Consider the following 14,550-nt stretch of genomic DNA (forward strand, 5'->3'; position numbering starts at 1 on the left):
ACTGGTAATGTTAACTACCACCCAGTCGCTGTACCTGTGCCTTGTACCAGTTTGTCTCGATGGAAGCAAACCAGCCAGGTTCAGCCCTTGACATGCAAAATACAAGAGCAAGTGGTGCAATCCAGCCCAGAAATGCATTGTGTACTCGGGTGCTTTCCAGAGATTCTGTTAGCCGCCATGAAATGGCTGTGCGAGTTTATGCCTCTTCTTCCCCAACTAACAAAAAGGTATGAACCAGAATTTTGAAGAAAGTGAGTCTTTTATTTAATTTTTAAAATATAGGAATCAGTGCCTTCGTTACAATCTCAGCACTTAGAACAGTGTTATTTCAAGATTGAATACCGATACATAAAAACATATGGATAGAAAGGAGTGATCGCAATGAGAACAATTATACCATAATTTAGTATGGTACTATGAATTACCACATCACTTTTGGAAAAGAAATCATGAACAGAGTAAAAGGCTAACCAATATCACCAAGTTTCTAAAGGTGTTGATTCTTCAAATATCTGCAACAAAATAATGAAAATTGCTGCTACTTAGAAGTCAATGAATTCCTGAATCAGATATACAGCCAAGGCTGTACAGGTTGAAAGCAGAGGCAAGAAGGGTTGTGCTTTAACTGCTGCAGTTAGGCAACAATACTGAGTCACCATTAATTATACCTGCAAATGCTTTGAGGGGCTGATATCTCCTGAAACCACGCTCTTGCCAAGCACAGTATGAGCTTGCACCCAAACTGTCTGCCAAGGATGCTGAAAATCAGTGGTTCAGTTAATAAATCAGCAGTAGGCCCACCCAAACTATGTTTACAAAGATTAGACCCTTAATATATCCAGCCCAAATCAGTCAAACCACCAACATCATGAATGTAAATCCACTATGTCCTACAAGAGGATGCTCAAAAACATTTGATTAATATCCCATAGATACTTCTGCATTATATAAGATGAAAGTGAGAAGTGATAATAATATAAACTGGCAATAGATGTGATAAAGTGAGGAAAGCATCATCCAAAAATGAATCCTTATCCCTCTGCAACTTATAAGCCTCCTAAAGGTTCAACTGATGGCAATCACCTGTTTTTATAGATGGCAAACATTTGACCAGGGTAGGAAAAGAAAATCAAGCTCCCAGCTATGAATTAGTACCCAAATCATGTTACATGGGAGGAGTGGAACAAAGCACAGCGAAGAAGTTTACAGAGAATTTTAGAAGTGTGCTGTATAATACATAGCCATAATCCTCAACTTGAGGATTCTGATCAACTCACAAGCAATTGACAATTTTTTTTTTTTAAATTTAGAGTACCCAAATTATTTTTTTTCCAATTAAGGGGCAATTTAGCGTGGCCAATCCACCTAACCTGCACATCCTTGGGTTGTGGAGGTGAAACCCACGCAGACATGGGGAGAATGTGCAAACACCACACGGACAGTGACCCAGGGCCGGGATTCGAACCCAAGTCTTCAGCGCCGCAGTCCCAGTGCTATCCACTGCACCACATGCCGCCCTTTGAAATATTTATTTTTATTTTTAAGAACAGCACTTTACCAAAGGAGAATATCTTGCATCACTAGCAGTCCTTAGTAACCAAGTCTTCTATTATGCATCTTGCAACCTTTGCCTCTTGCTCAAATGTCCGAATTCTTTCAGCAACTTGTTTTCTCTGGAAAAAAAAGGAGACAAAATTCCATCTTTTATTTTATTTCAAATTCTTCTTCCTCCTGCTAATACCACCTACCCACCCCCCAACCCCTTTACAGACAACTTTAAATTTACAATACAGCTGATCCACAATGCACAAAGGCAGGGGGAGAACAGAAATGGCCAAGATAATGTGAATCGAACAGAGTTAAGAGGAGATACTCCAATATACAATATAGAAGTTATAACTTAATCAAGATCTGAATAGAGCACAAATTTTTGCCCACTTACTTAACCTAGGAAAATCTTTGAGGACTCTTTGTCCCATTGCCTACTGACCTCCCCCATCCTATCTGCATCACCAGCAAATTTAACTACTATCATTCAGGCCCTGCAACTGAGTCATGAATATAGATTATAAATAGTTGAGGCCAGGCAGCACAGTGGCTAGCACTGCTGCCTTATGGTGCCGAGGACCCGGGTTCGATCCCGGCCCTGGGTCACGGTCCATGTGGAGTTTGCACTTTCTCTCAGTGTCTGCGTAGGTCTCACCCCCACAACACAAACAATATGTGAAGGGTAGATGATTTGGCCACGCTAAATTCCATCTTAATTGTAAAAAAAGAATTAGATACTCTAAATTTAAAATAAATATATAGTTGAGGGCCAGCACTGATCCCTGTGGCATACCATTACTAACATCTTGCCAACCTGAAAATGACCCATCTTCCCCTACTCTCTGCTTCCTGTTAGCTAGCCAGTCCTCTATCAATGTTAATACCATGAACTCTAATTTTGTGAAGTAACTTTGATAGGCATCCTTGTTAGATAATTTGGACATTCGTAATTCCCCCTCTATGAACCCGAACAGGTGCCGGAGTGTGCGACTCGGGGCTTTTCACAGTAACTTCACTGCAGTGTTAATGTAAGCCTACTTGTGACAATAACAAAGATTATTTTTATGTGGCACTTTGTCAAATACTTTTTGGAAATCCAAGTACACCACATCTACTGGTTCCCCCTTTATCCACATTGTGTATCATTTCCTTAAAGAATTAATCAAACACTATTTCCCTTCCCATGTTGATTTTGTTGTACTGATTTTCTTAATACCCTGTTATTTATTACCTCCTCATTAACATTTTCCCTATGACACACATCAGTGAACTGGCCCATCGTTCCTGCTTTGTCGCCCTCCTTTCTTGAATAGACGTATTACATCAGCGATTTACCAATCTACATTTCCGGAATGTAGGGAATTTTGGAAGATCACAGCCTATACTTCTACAATCTCTGTAGCCACTTATTTTAAAACCCTAGGATGAAAACCATCAGGTCCAGAGGATTTATCAACCATTACATCTAATTGTTTTCCCAGTACCTTGGTGATTATGGTCGTTTTAAATACCTCCTTCCTTTTTACCTTTTGATTTTCAAGTATTCATAAGGACATAATTAGGAGCAGGAAAAGACAATTCAACCCCTTGATCCTGTTCTGCCATTCAATACAATCATGGCTGATCTCATCTCGGCCTCAACTCCACTTTCCTGCCCGTTCTCCATAACCCTTCGACCCATTAAAAATCTGTCTATCTCCTCCTTAAATGTATTCAGAGAATTAGTCAAACACTTTCTCTTCCCATCTTGATTTTGCCTGATTGTATTGATTTTCTGAACTCCCTGATCCTGGCATCCACTGCACTCTGGGGTAGTGAACCTCACAGATTCACGACCCTTAAGTAATTTTTTGTAATCTGTTTAAATCTGCTATCCCTTATCCTAAAACTATGACCTCGAGGGCCGAAGGGACTGTACTGCGCTGTAATGTTCTATGTTCTAGATTTTCCCACAAGAGGAAGCATCCGCTCTACGTCTACTTTGTCAATACCATTTATCACCTTATATAAGTAAAGGTAAAGTCGTAGTTCCAGATGACCATTGGCTGCTTTCTCCTTTGAGTGGGGAGAGCTGACTGGTGGTGATTTAACCTGAGAATCGTCACACAGCCGAGGGGCAAGGTTGAGAAGGCGGACCTTCATGAATAACCTCTATCATCTTTTATACCTTAATTAGATCTCCCCTCATTCTTTCAAACTTGAGAGTGTAGGGCTAAACTGCTAAATCTCTCATCTCTGGAATCAATCTAGTAAACCTCCTCCAAACTGCTTCGAATGCAACTACATGCCTCCTCAAATAAGGGGACCAAAACTCTACACAATTTTTCAATTGCAGTTTGACCAATGCCTTGCACAGTTACAGCAACACTTCCCTACTTTTAAACTCTATTCCTTTAGCTATAAAGGCCAAAATTCCATTTGCTTTCCTTATTACCTGCTAGTTTTCTGTGATTCATACATCAGGACACCCAAATCCCTCCTGCACCGAAGCACTCTGACGTTTCTCTCTATTTAGATAATAAATTGCCTTTCCATTTTTACGACCAAAATGGATAACCTCACACTTCTCCACTTTAAACTTAACCTGCCGAAACTTTGGCCCATTCACCTAACCCATCTTTATCCATTTGTAATTTTGTTATTTCCTCATTGCAACTTACTATGCCATCTATTTTAGTAAGAAGTCTTACAACACCAGATTAAAGTCCAACGGGTTTGATTTGAATCACTAGCTTTCACAGCACAGTCCTTCCTCAGGTGAATGTAGAAACTTAATGTCAGTGTCTATATGCACGATCGTCTTGGAGGTCCTCTCCAATTTGAGCCGGCAGTTTGTGGTGTCTATGGTAGCCATGATGTGGAGATGCTGGCTTTGGACTGGGGTGAGCACAGTAAGAAGTCTTACAACACCAGGTTAAAGTCCAACAGGTTTGTTTCGAATCACTAGCTTTCGGAGCACAGCTCCTTCCTCAGGTGCTCACCCCAGTCCAACGCCAGCATCTCCACATCTATTTTAGTGCCATCTGCAAATTTGGCTATGGTACCTTTTATCTCTGCATCTAAGTCATTAATATATATCGTAAATAGTTGGGCCCCAAGGACCGAACTCTTTGGCACTCAACTAGCTACATCCTGCCTACCAGAAAAAGACCCATTTTTCCAGACTGCCTTTTGTCGGTCAGCCAGTCTTCTATCCAAGCTGATAAATTACCCCTAATCCCATGTGATCGTACCTTGTGCATTAACCTTTTGTGCGGCACCTTATCAAATGCTTTCTGGGAGTCCAGATATACTACATTTACAGGATCCCCATTATCCACTTGGGTGTGTTACATTTTCAAAGCAGTCTAGCAAAATAGTCAAACACTATTTACCTTTCATAAAACCATGCTGACTCTGAAGGGATTACATTTTAACATTCCAAATGTCCCATTACTTCCTTAATAATGGACTCTAACACTTTCCCAATGACAAATGTTAAACTAACTGGTCTATAGTTTCTTACTTTCTGCCTCCCTCTTTTATTGAATAAGGACCTTACATTATCATTTTTCCAATCCACAGCAACCTTTCCCGCATCCAGGGAATTTTGGAATATTATAACTAATGGATTGATTATCTCTGCTGCCACTTCCTTTGAGACGCTAGGATGTATGTCATCAGGCCTGGGGACTTGTCGGTTTTCAATCCCAATAGTTTGTTTAGTACATTTTCCGTCAGTAATGATTGTTCTAAGTTCCTCCCTTTCTATTACCTCTTCATTGCTATTGGGATTCTTGGTATGTCTCTTCTGGAATAGCAAAACCAGTGAAGTAAATGATCATCAACAATCTAATTAATCACCAATTGCAATTACCAACTTTTACAAAATATTGAATGGAATTTAGCATACCCCAGTCTACTAACTCATGTCACATCTATTGGGTCTATCGCTGTTAATAAAAGGCAAAATTCAAATTACTCTAGAACTCACATTTTGGTGCACAAAAATAATTAAGTTAGCAGGAGCCCATAATAAACAAAGTCATGAAGAGAAATTAGATTACTTTGTTGAAAGGGCTCTCCAAATTTAAAAAATGGATATTAAGTACAAGGGACTAATCAGATATAAATATGGGATCGTTCCAATATACTTCCCGACAGCTTATTCAAAAATCAACATTCATGGAGGCACCAACTATCTGTATCCTAAGTACTGGGGAGAAAGGCTCAAATAAGACAAAGCTGCCTGTTTAAATACTGCCCCCGTTTCTGTGCAGTTTACTGTTACTTATAAACAATTATACCGACGCACAAGTAAACCAACCATGATATTCTTTACTCTTTCCTTGTCCAGTTTGAGGAACTCTTCTGTTGTTAGATCTTCAATTTTTTTCTTCAGCAGGATGAAAGCACACTGTGGGGAATGACTTTGATGTTCAACTCTAGGGGAGAATGTGAAAGTTAGGTCAGTATACTTTGTATATACCTGCCAACTAAGTTCATGATCAGAAGCATCTTACTTGTGAAAGTAGAAACAGTGGTGTTAGCACATGATTTTGGTATAGCCGCTTAGTCTGCAATATTTTAAATATTTGGACTTGTTAAACTGGTTGCACAGGTGGTTTTAATGAAGGGTTATCAACTGAAACGTTAACTATGTTTTTCTGGAGTTTCCCAAGGTGGGGGAGGATTTGCGGGAAGGACTGGAAGCACCGTTAGGTTTGGAGGCGGTTGAACAGCGTTAAGACAGATGCAGACAGGGAAAGCACTTGGGTTCCCAGTGGAATTCTACAAAATGTTTGCATATCAGCTGGTTCTGTTATTGATAGGGATGTTTAATGATGCTCTGGCACGAGGCTCCTCCCTGAAACGCTTGGCAGACATCCATATCTCTTCCACAGGATTCCACAGAGGATTGGGATGAGGATTCCACAGAGTGCGAGTCATAACTTCCGATTTCATTACTTAATGTAATTTTATTTTTTATTATTAATGTAGACACAAAGCTATTGGCCAAGGTTCTGGCACTGAGACTGGAACCCTGTCTCCTGGAGGTAATTGGGGAGGATTTGTAAAGGGCCGAAAATTGTCGTCCAATGTAAGGCAACTGCTGAACGTGGTTCTCACTCCAGCGGCTGGGCCGGAACCTGGGATAATTGTGTCGTTAGATGCAGAAAAAGCATTCAATTGGATTGAGTGGAGGTACAGCTTCGCAATTTTGGAGAAGTTTGGCTTTGGCCCCAGGGTTTGTGTCATGGATGCGTTTGTAGTACAGGGCTCCTTTCGCCAGCGTTCCTCACAACACCATGAGCTTGGGGCCTTTTCAGATGCATAAAGGGACGAGGCAGAGGTGTTCCATGTCTCCCCCTCTGGTCGTTTGAGCGATTGAGCCATTGCCCGGAGGGACTCAGTCAAGTTGAGTGAGATAATTAGGAGTGGTATGGAACACAGGGTGTCCTTGTAGGCAGATGATCTTGTTATACTTGAAGGAACCCACGCCAGCAATGAGACACAATGAGTATACTGAAGAGCTTTGGCTCTTCTCTGGATAAAAGTTAAATTTAGAGAAGAACAAGTATTTATTGGTCTACACTTTGGGGAAGAGAGCTGGTCTAGGGGTGCTACCTTTCTGCCTGGCCGGGACTAGCTTTCTGTATCTGGGTGCCCAGGTGGCTCGGGATTGGGCGCAGTTCCGTAAATTAAATTATACCAGCCTAATGCATAGGGTCAAGGCTGACCTACAAAGGTGGGACAGCCTCCCCTCGTAATTGGTGGGCCAGGTTCAATCAATCAAAATGAACATCTTGCCAAACTTCTTGGTTCCTATTTCAGTGTCTTCCTGTATTTTACCAGGAGATTTATTTCAGACTTCATATGGGTGGGGAAAGCTCTGAGAATTAGAAGGGGAGTCCTACCGAGGGATGGATAGTCGGTGGGGGGGGGGTCTTGCGCTGCCAAATCTGATATTTTATTACTGGGCTGCTAACGTGGAGATGGTGTTGGGGGTGGTGCAAGGACCTGGTGTCTATCTGGGTGGGGATGGAGTCTGGGGCGTGTCGAGGGTCCAGTTTGGGATATTGGTAACGTCTGCATTGCCATTTGTCCTGGCACTCGTCAAACCCAGTTGTTCTCTCCACTTTAATGATATGGAGGCAACTCAAGCTGGGTCAGTGACAAGGCTGGCCCCTATTTGTGTTAACCACTTGTCTGTGCGGCATGGTTGCATGCTACGTTTGGAACGTGGAAGGTGCTGGAGAGTGAGTGAATTATTCCTGGAGGGGCAGTTTGCCAGCCTGGAAGAATTGGAAGAGAAATTTGGGCTCTTGGGTCCGGACTCATTTAGATACCTCCCGGTGCAAACTTCTGTTAGACAGATGTTTGCAACATTCCAGGTGGCGCAGCCAACATCCTTGTTGGAGAGAATCCTTTCCTGTTTGACGTCAGAAGAGGGCAGTACGGTCGGCATACATGGACAGATTCTGAGGGAGGATCCAGGCTCGGTGGATGTGGTGAAGGCCAATTGGGACGAAGAGCTGGGGCCGCTATTGGAGGTGGTGTGGAGTGAGGCCCTCCGCAGGGCGAGTGCCATGTCATCATGTCGAGTCTGAGCCTGATCCAGCTCAAAGTAGTGTTTAGGGCGCACCTTACGGAAACCTAAAGGAGTTGTTTGTTTGCAGGGGTTGGGGATAGGTGCGAGCGTTGTTCGAGGGGACCCGCTAATCACACACACATTCTGGTCGTGTCCCAAGCTTGTGGGTTTTTGGGTCTCTTTTTTCAGCACCATGTTGGTGATCCTGAACATTGAGTTGGAGCCCTATTCTTTAGTGGCTACATTTGGGTTCTTGAAAGTGCTGGAGCTGTGGACGGGTGCAGGGGCAGATGTCCTTGCTTTCACCTCGCTGATTACTCAAGAGGGGAGTCCTGTTAGGTTTGAGGCTGGAGACGCCACCTATTGCCTCAGCTTGGCATGTGGACTTAATGAAATTTTTGCACCTCGGGAAGGTCAAATACACCGTGAGGGGGTCAATTGGAGGGTTCTACCGGAGATGGCAACCGTTCATATTTTATTTAAAGATCACTGTTAGCTGCTAGAGGGGTGGGGGGGGGGGGGGGGGGGCCTGGGTCATGGGGGACTGCATAGATAAGATTGGTTTCATTTCGTTTACTATTGTTGTTTGTATTTTTGTATAAAATGACAAAAGCTTAATATAAAACTATGTATATTTTTTCAACTCTTTTTCTCTCCACACACCGACTGAGTATTTCCAGCATTTTCTGCTTTTAGTCAGTATTTACAGCTTTGGTTCCATCACTAAGATATATGGAGCATCTTTCTCTTGCCCAAAAGATACATACATATTGGAACGGCAGTGAATCAGAATGCCAAAAACAGGTTCCATGTATAGTACCATTTTACAGCGATATCAAAGCATTTTTAAGCCCATATTGGTGTAATGAATCTCAGAGTAAACAGAAGTTAGAACATATCAATCAAATCAAATCTCTAGGAAGCACAGTAACATCCAATTCTGAAATCTGAAAAAGGACTTGATAGGCAAACAGTATTTTTACAAAATTGAGCAGCATTCTTAAAAAACATTTGCTTCAGAATCCGTGGACCAAAATGTTATGTTAGGTCAGTAATGAATTACAGATGTGAAGCTTAAAACATTGGGAAAGAGGAAGGAAAGAAAATCAACAGCTTCAAAATGTAATGCTAAAGAAGGATCCTTATTTTCCATTCAAGAGGATGGGAGTGCCTAATAACCACCAGAAGGATTAACGGAAGAGCAAACGGTCAACAGCCACTAAACAATATTAAATACTGTTTCAACCAAACTTGAAGGGCCAAATGGCCTACTCCCCAAGTCCCAGGTTAACCAGAATTCTAACAAGGTCATTCACTCGAATTATGATGTAAAATCACATTGCTTTAATCGGAACGTTTGGAAGACTGTGTGGCCTACACCACGTAGCATGGCACTTTGTCAACAACAACTGGTGTCATGGTAAACATATCTGTGTTACAATGTCGAAAGCAACACAAAAAAAATCTCAAATGAGATTTATAGCCATTTTGCCACTGGAACTTTTAGAATACAGTGCAAGCTAAGTCAGAGTAGTACAGGTGTGCATTGAAGTACAAGTCAACGGAGTACAAAAATTGTAAAGTACTTCACCAGAGTTTCTCAGTGGCCTCAGATTTTATTGAAAAACAGTTCATTTAACAGATCTTGTAAACATGATATGTAATGGTTCCTGAACTATGGGTCGCAAACTTAATTGGGGCCACAGAAACAGCAAATGGCATCTCAAACAAAAACACATTAATCTCCATCCCCTCATTGTCCCAGCAATGAGAAGTAACCAATCACAAAATAAGCATCTCGCACTGAACATTTTGATTTACTGCAAGACGCTGATCAGGTATGCTGTGACTAACAATGCATCTACATAAATATGTCAGTAGTTTCCTGCAGTGGATTCTCAGAGCAACAGCATTGGAGGTAGATTTAGGTATCCTCGTCACCCAAGGGCGGCACGATGGTGCACGGATTAGCACTGCTATCTATGGCGTTGAAGACCCGGGTTCGATCCCGGCCCACTGTCTGTGTGGAGTTTGTACATTCTCCCTGTGTCTGCATGGGTTTCACCCCCACAACCCAAAGATGGTTAGGTGGATTGACCACGCTGAATTGCCCCTTAATTGGAAAAAGAAATATTTGGGTACTATAAATTTATTTTAAAAGGTATCCTAGTCACCCAAGGGCAGGGAACTCATATTCATACGTGTTGATCTAAAAATTCACAAACTTCAATAATTATATACTACTACTATACTACTTTATTGCTGTTTTATTTTTGCTGGCATCTGGGGTTGTATTAAGTTTCAAGTTAAAGTAGGGCAGCACGGTTAGCCCTGCAGCCTCACGGCGCCGAGGTCCCAGGTTCGATCCCGGCTCTAGGTCACTGTCCGTGTGGAGTTTGCACATTCTCCCCGTGTCTGCGTGGGTTTCGCCCCCACAACCCAAAGATGTGCAGGTTAGGTGGATTGGCCACGCTAAATTGCCCCTTAATTGGAAAAAAATGAATTGGGTACACTAAATTTTTTTTTTTTTTTTTTTTAATTTAAAAAAAAAAATTTTAAGTTTCAAGTTAAAGTAGGGCTGTATATGCAAAATAGTTTGGGAAGCATTGAAGTAGGAGTCCTTCAGTACTGCTACTCCAAACAAGCAGGATTCAACTTTTTATTGATCAACCGTAAACTGCAGATCAGCTCAAGTTTCCCTCCCTCTAAAATCTAGCTAATCCCTGGAGAAACCTCCAGACTGCTAGAAGATCAGCATCCACAAGAATGACAAAGATTTGTTTAGTAGCACAACAGCATTGAATAATACTGAAAGGTCAGAGTGGCATTTATCGAGGGGAAGCATGTAAACATCCAGACATTAGGAAGAAAGACCATGCTCAAATTCATTACTTACAAAGGTTCATCTTGAGGTTCCCATCCTTCCAGTTCTTTGTAGCAAAAGAAGCACTGAGCAACATCAGGACCATTTTCACTTGGGGTGTGAATAAAACCTGCTGCAGCCATCTGAAAGGAAAAAATGATCTTTCGACTTAATGTTCCCAATAACTTTCTCTTAGTTTAATTTGATGTCGGAGAAATCTATTATCTTACAAGTGAGATAAGAAGTGGTCAGACTGACTATATATTCTGAAAGTGAAAATTACCCAGTGACGTGAAAGATGGTGAATGACTTGGAGAGAAACTTGCAGGTGGTGATATTCCCACAGATCTGCTGCACCTCCTTCGAGATGGTAGAGGCCAGAGGTTTGGAAGATGCTATCAAATGAGCCGTGGGAAGTTGTTGCAAAGCTTCTTGTAGATGGCAAACACTTCTGCCATTATGTGTCGGTGGTGGAAAGAGTGAATGTTTGTGATGGATGGGGTGCCAATAAAGCAGACTGCTTTGTCCTGGATGGCGTCATGCATATGGAGTGATGTTGGAGCTCATTCAGGACCATCATAATCCTGACTTGTGCTTTGTAGATGGTGGTCAGTCTTTGGGGAGTCAGTAGGAGAGCTATTCACCACAGAATTCTGAGCTGCTCTTGTAGACAGAGTATTTATATGACTGGTCAAGTTCAGTTTCTGGTCAATGGCAACCCCCAGGGCATTTGTGGTGGGGATTCAGCAATGGTAATGCCATTGAAAGTTATGGGGAGATAGCTAGAGATGTTGTAGGTGTCTATTACTGGCACTTATGTGCCACAAATGTTGTCCAGGTCTTCCTGCATAGGGGCATGGACTGCTTCAGTATCTGAGGAGTCGCAAATGGCACTGAACATTGTGAAGTCATCAGCGAACATCCCCACATCTGAACTTATGATACAAACAAGAGTTATTTGGGCCAAGGATACACTACCCTGAAGAACTCTTCTGGTTATGTCCCAGGATAGAGATGATTGAGCTCCTTTGTGCTAGGTATAACCCAACCAGTGGACAATCTCCCCAATTCCTATTGACTCCAGTTTTGCTCGAGTTCCTTGATACCGGACTCGGTCAAATGCTGCCTTGCTGTCAAAGGCATTTACTCTCACCTCACCTTTTGTGTTCAGCTCTTTTGACCAAATTTGGATCGTGACTGTAATGAGGTCAAGAGCTGAGTGGCCCTGGCACAACCCAAATGAGCATCAGTGAGCAGGTTATTACTGAGTTAGTGGCACATAGCTTGATAGCACTTCTTCCATCACTTGACTGAACAACATGGTAGCACAGTGGTTAGCACTGTTGCTTGACACCAGTTCGATTCCCGACTTAGGTCACTGTCTGTGCGGAGTCTGTACGTTCTACCTGTGTCTGCGTGGGTTTCCTCTGGGTGCTCCGGTTTCCTCCCACAAGTCCAAAAGACGTGGACCACGATAAAAATAAAAGTGTTATGGTTTTACATGAGTCCAGAATCAACAGTCCGATGATGTATCACTTCAGCTGACTGTACTGATTGGTTGGCAAGTCGGCTTTCCAGAACCAAGGACTCCCACAATGGAAGCAGGCATGTAGAGATGAATTAGTCTTAATGGCACAGATCAAGAAATTCCAATGTTCCCAGTAGTTCACAGTGTAGACAACGGCTAGGCAATTTTAAACCTGGACAGAGCTCTTTCAGCTGCTTCCTGTTAGATTGTAAATGGTAGACAGAGACTCATTGCTTGTCTGATACCCTGTTTCTCTTCTGAGGTCAAACAGTGACTGAAGGATATTCTGCTTTTTTTCAACATTTTAAATCTCTGGCAAAGTGTGATGTTTGAAGTAGAATATCTGGGGCGGGATCTATAGGCTGAATTACGCCAGAACACCAGTGGCCCGGCATAGTGCGACCGGTAGATGCCGGGAGATCCCACTTCCAGGATCTACCCGGCTCGGCACGCCTTGTGAGATCAAATGCAGGGTGGCACCCTGGCACTGCCAGCATGGCACCCTGACAGTGTGAGCCTGACACTCTGGCAGTGCAACCTGGGTGCCAACCTAGCACTGCCATGGTGCTCAGGTGGCACCACCAGCTGGAAGGGGCACTGCCAAGGTGCCAAGCTGGCATTTGTTGCACAGCGGGGATCGGACCTGGAGGTGCCCTGTCCGGGGCTCTACGGGACCTCCTCCCCACTCCCAAGGACCCTCAAGTGAATTGGGGGACTTTGGGGGTCGCATCAGGGCCTCGAGAGATCAGGACGCCATTTAAAAATGGCAAGCTCCTCAGTGCAGAAATCGGGACTAAGTGTGGCCTCAGCTGCAAGTTCCCTGCTGAGGCCCCCGATCTACCTGGGTGGGAGTTGGATAGCGTGGTATTTCTCAGCGGTTTGAGCGCCAGGAAACACACGGCTAATCGCACACACTAGAGGACTCTGTCCCCATTTGTGGATATGACAGGTAACGATTAAATGTTTATATAACAGAGACCCATTCGCTGCAAACAAAAGGAACAGGTTCAAGCCTAGCATCATTTTTGAATTACCCCAGAGCTTGGGGAGCCTATAGTTTTCCCATTGCTTTCTTCATGGCAATGCTTTGGCCAGAGTCGACTTGCCAACCAATCAACACACTCTTCTCCTGTAATACGACTTGTGGTGATCATTCAAAATTTGGCATTCTTGCATTTGTCCAGGTAAGTGCAAGATGACAAGCTTCAGCAACACAGTTTTTCTCTCTTTTCAGTAATAATCAAGTTCTGTATTACCGAGTGACTTTTATATTATTGTTTGTTTACAATGAACATTTCAACCTTCTACTACACTTGTTTCCTCATTTTCTCAAACAAAACAATGACACTTTAATTTTAAAAAATCATGCTCATTTGTGTAGTGGATATCCACACAATGGCATCTGAAGTGGCAACAAAAGCCATTATAATTCACTCATACCCTGGAGACTAAGTCTCACAGCCTCTGAAAGAACACAATCTGCACTGTTTTTTGTAAATTGAAAACAATCTAACTGCACATATGGAGAAAAATGATGAATAGTCTTGGATTTATTGAGCGCCTTTACGACCTCCGGATTCCCCAAAGCTGACTGTTGTTAAACAGTAAGCAGGAAACATGGCAGCCAATTTGAGCATGGCAATGCCTTTGCATTCTGTCAGCAGGCACAGAAACTCTGTACCCCGAACAAAAAACATAAGAATGAAAAGTAGTTTTTCAAACGGCTGTGGCTCTCCGACTGCCTTCGGATGGACTGGAGGAAATGCTTATCCAACCGAGACAGCTCCCCCTCCCGCCACTCACTCACATTCTCCGGGGTGCAGGTACACTCAGTGACAAAGGGCCAGTTCTGAAAGGTGTCCAGGCGCTCCTGGTAATAGTAGTATTTCCGGTGCTGCTGCAGGTAAACGTCCATCGTGAGGGCTCTCGGTGCCGGGTGCCGGTTCCCGGGGTGGGGAGGGGATCGAGGTGCCGCTTCCGAGCCCCGCGCCCTGAACCGCCGACAAAATTCAAACCGGCGACCGTTGGCCCCGCGCTCGG

At 43.1% G+C, this 14,550-nt stretch overlaps 1 protein-coding gene across 1 annotated transcript; it reads right to left on the minus strand.

The window, feature by feature from the left end:
• Positions 1-240: 240 nt before the first annotated feature.
• Positions 241-14,547, minus strand: birc5a (baculoviral IAP repeat containing 5a). The gene is made up of 4 exons (XM_072483592.1): positions 14,318-14,547; positions 11,016-11,125; positions 5,855-5,972; positions 241-1,673 (listed from the first exon to the last, which is right to left on the minus strand). Exons 1-4 carry the CDS (start codon positions 14,423-14,425, stop codon positions 1,581-1,583), a joined length of 429 nt encoding a protein of 142 aa, XP_072339693.1. The 5' UTR covers positions 14,426-14,547; the 3' UTR covers positions 241-1,580.
• Between the last annotated feature and the right edge of the window lie 3 nt (positions 14,548-14,550).

Source organism: Scyliorhinus torazame, chromosome 18, assembly GCF_047496885.1.
Source record: "Scyliorhinus torazame isolate Kashiwa2021f chromosome 18, sScyTor2.1, whole genome shotgun sequence".
NCBI classification, from domain to species: Eukaryota; Metazoa; Chordata; class Chondrichthyes; order Carcharhiniformes; family Scyliorhinidae; genus Scyliorhinus; species Scyliorhinus torazame.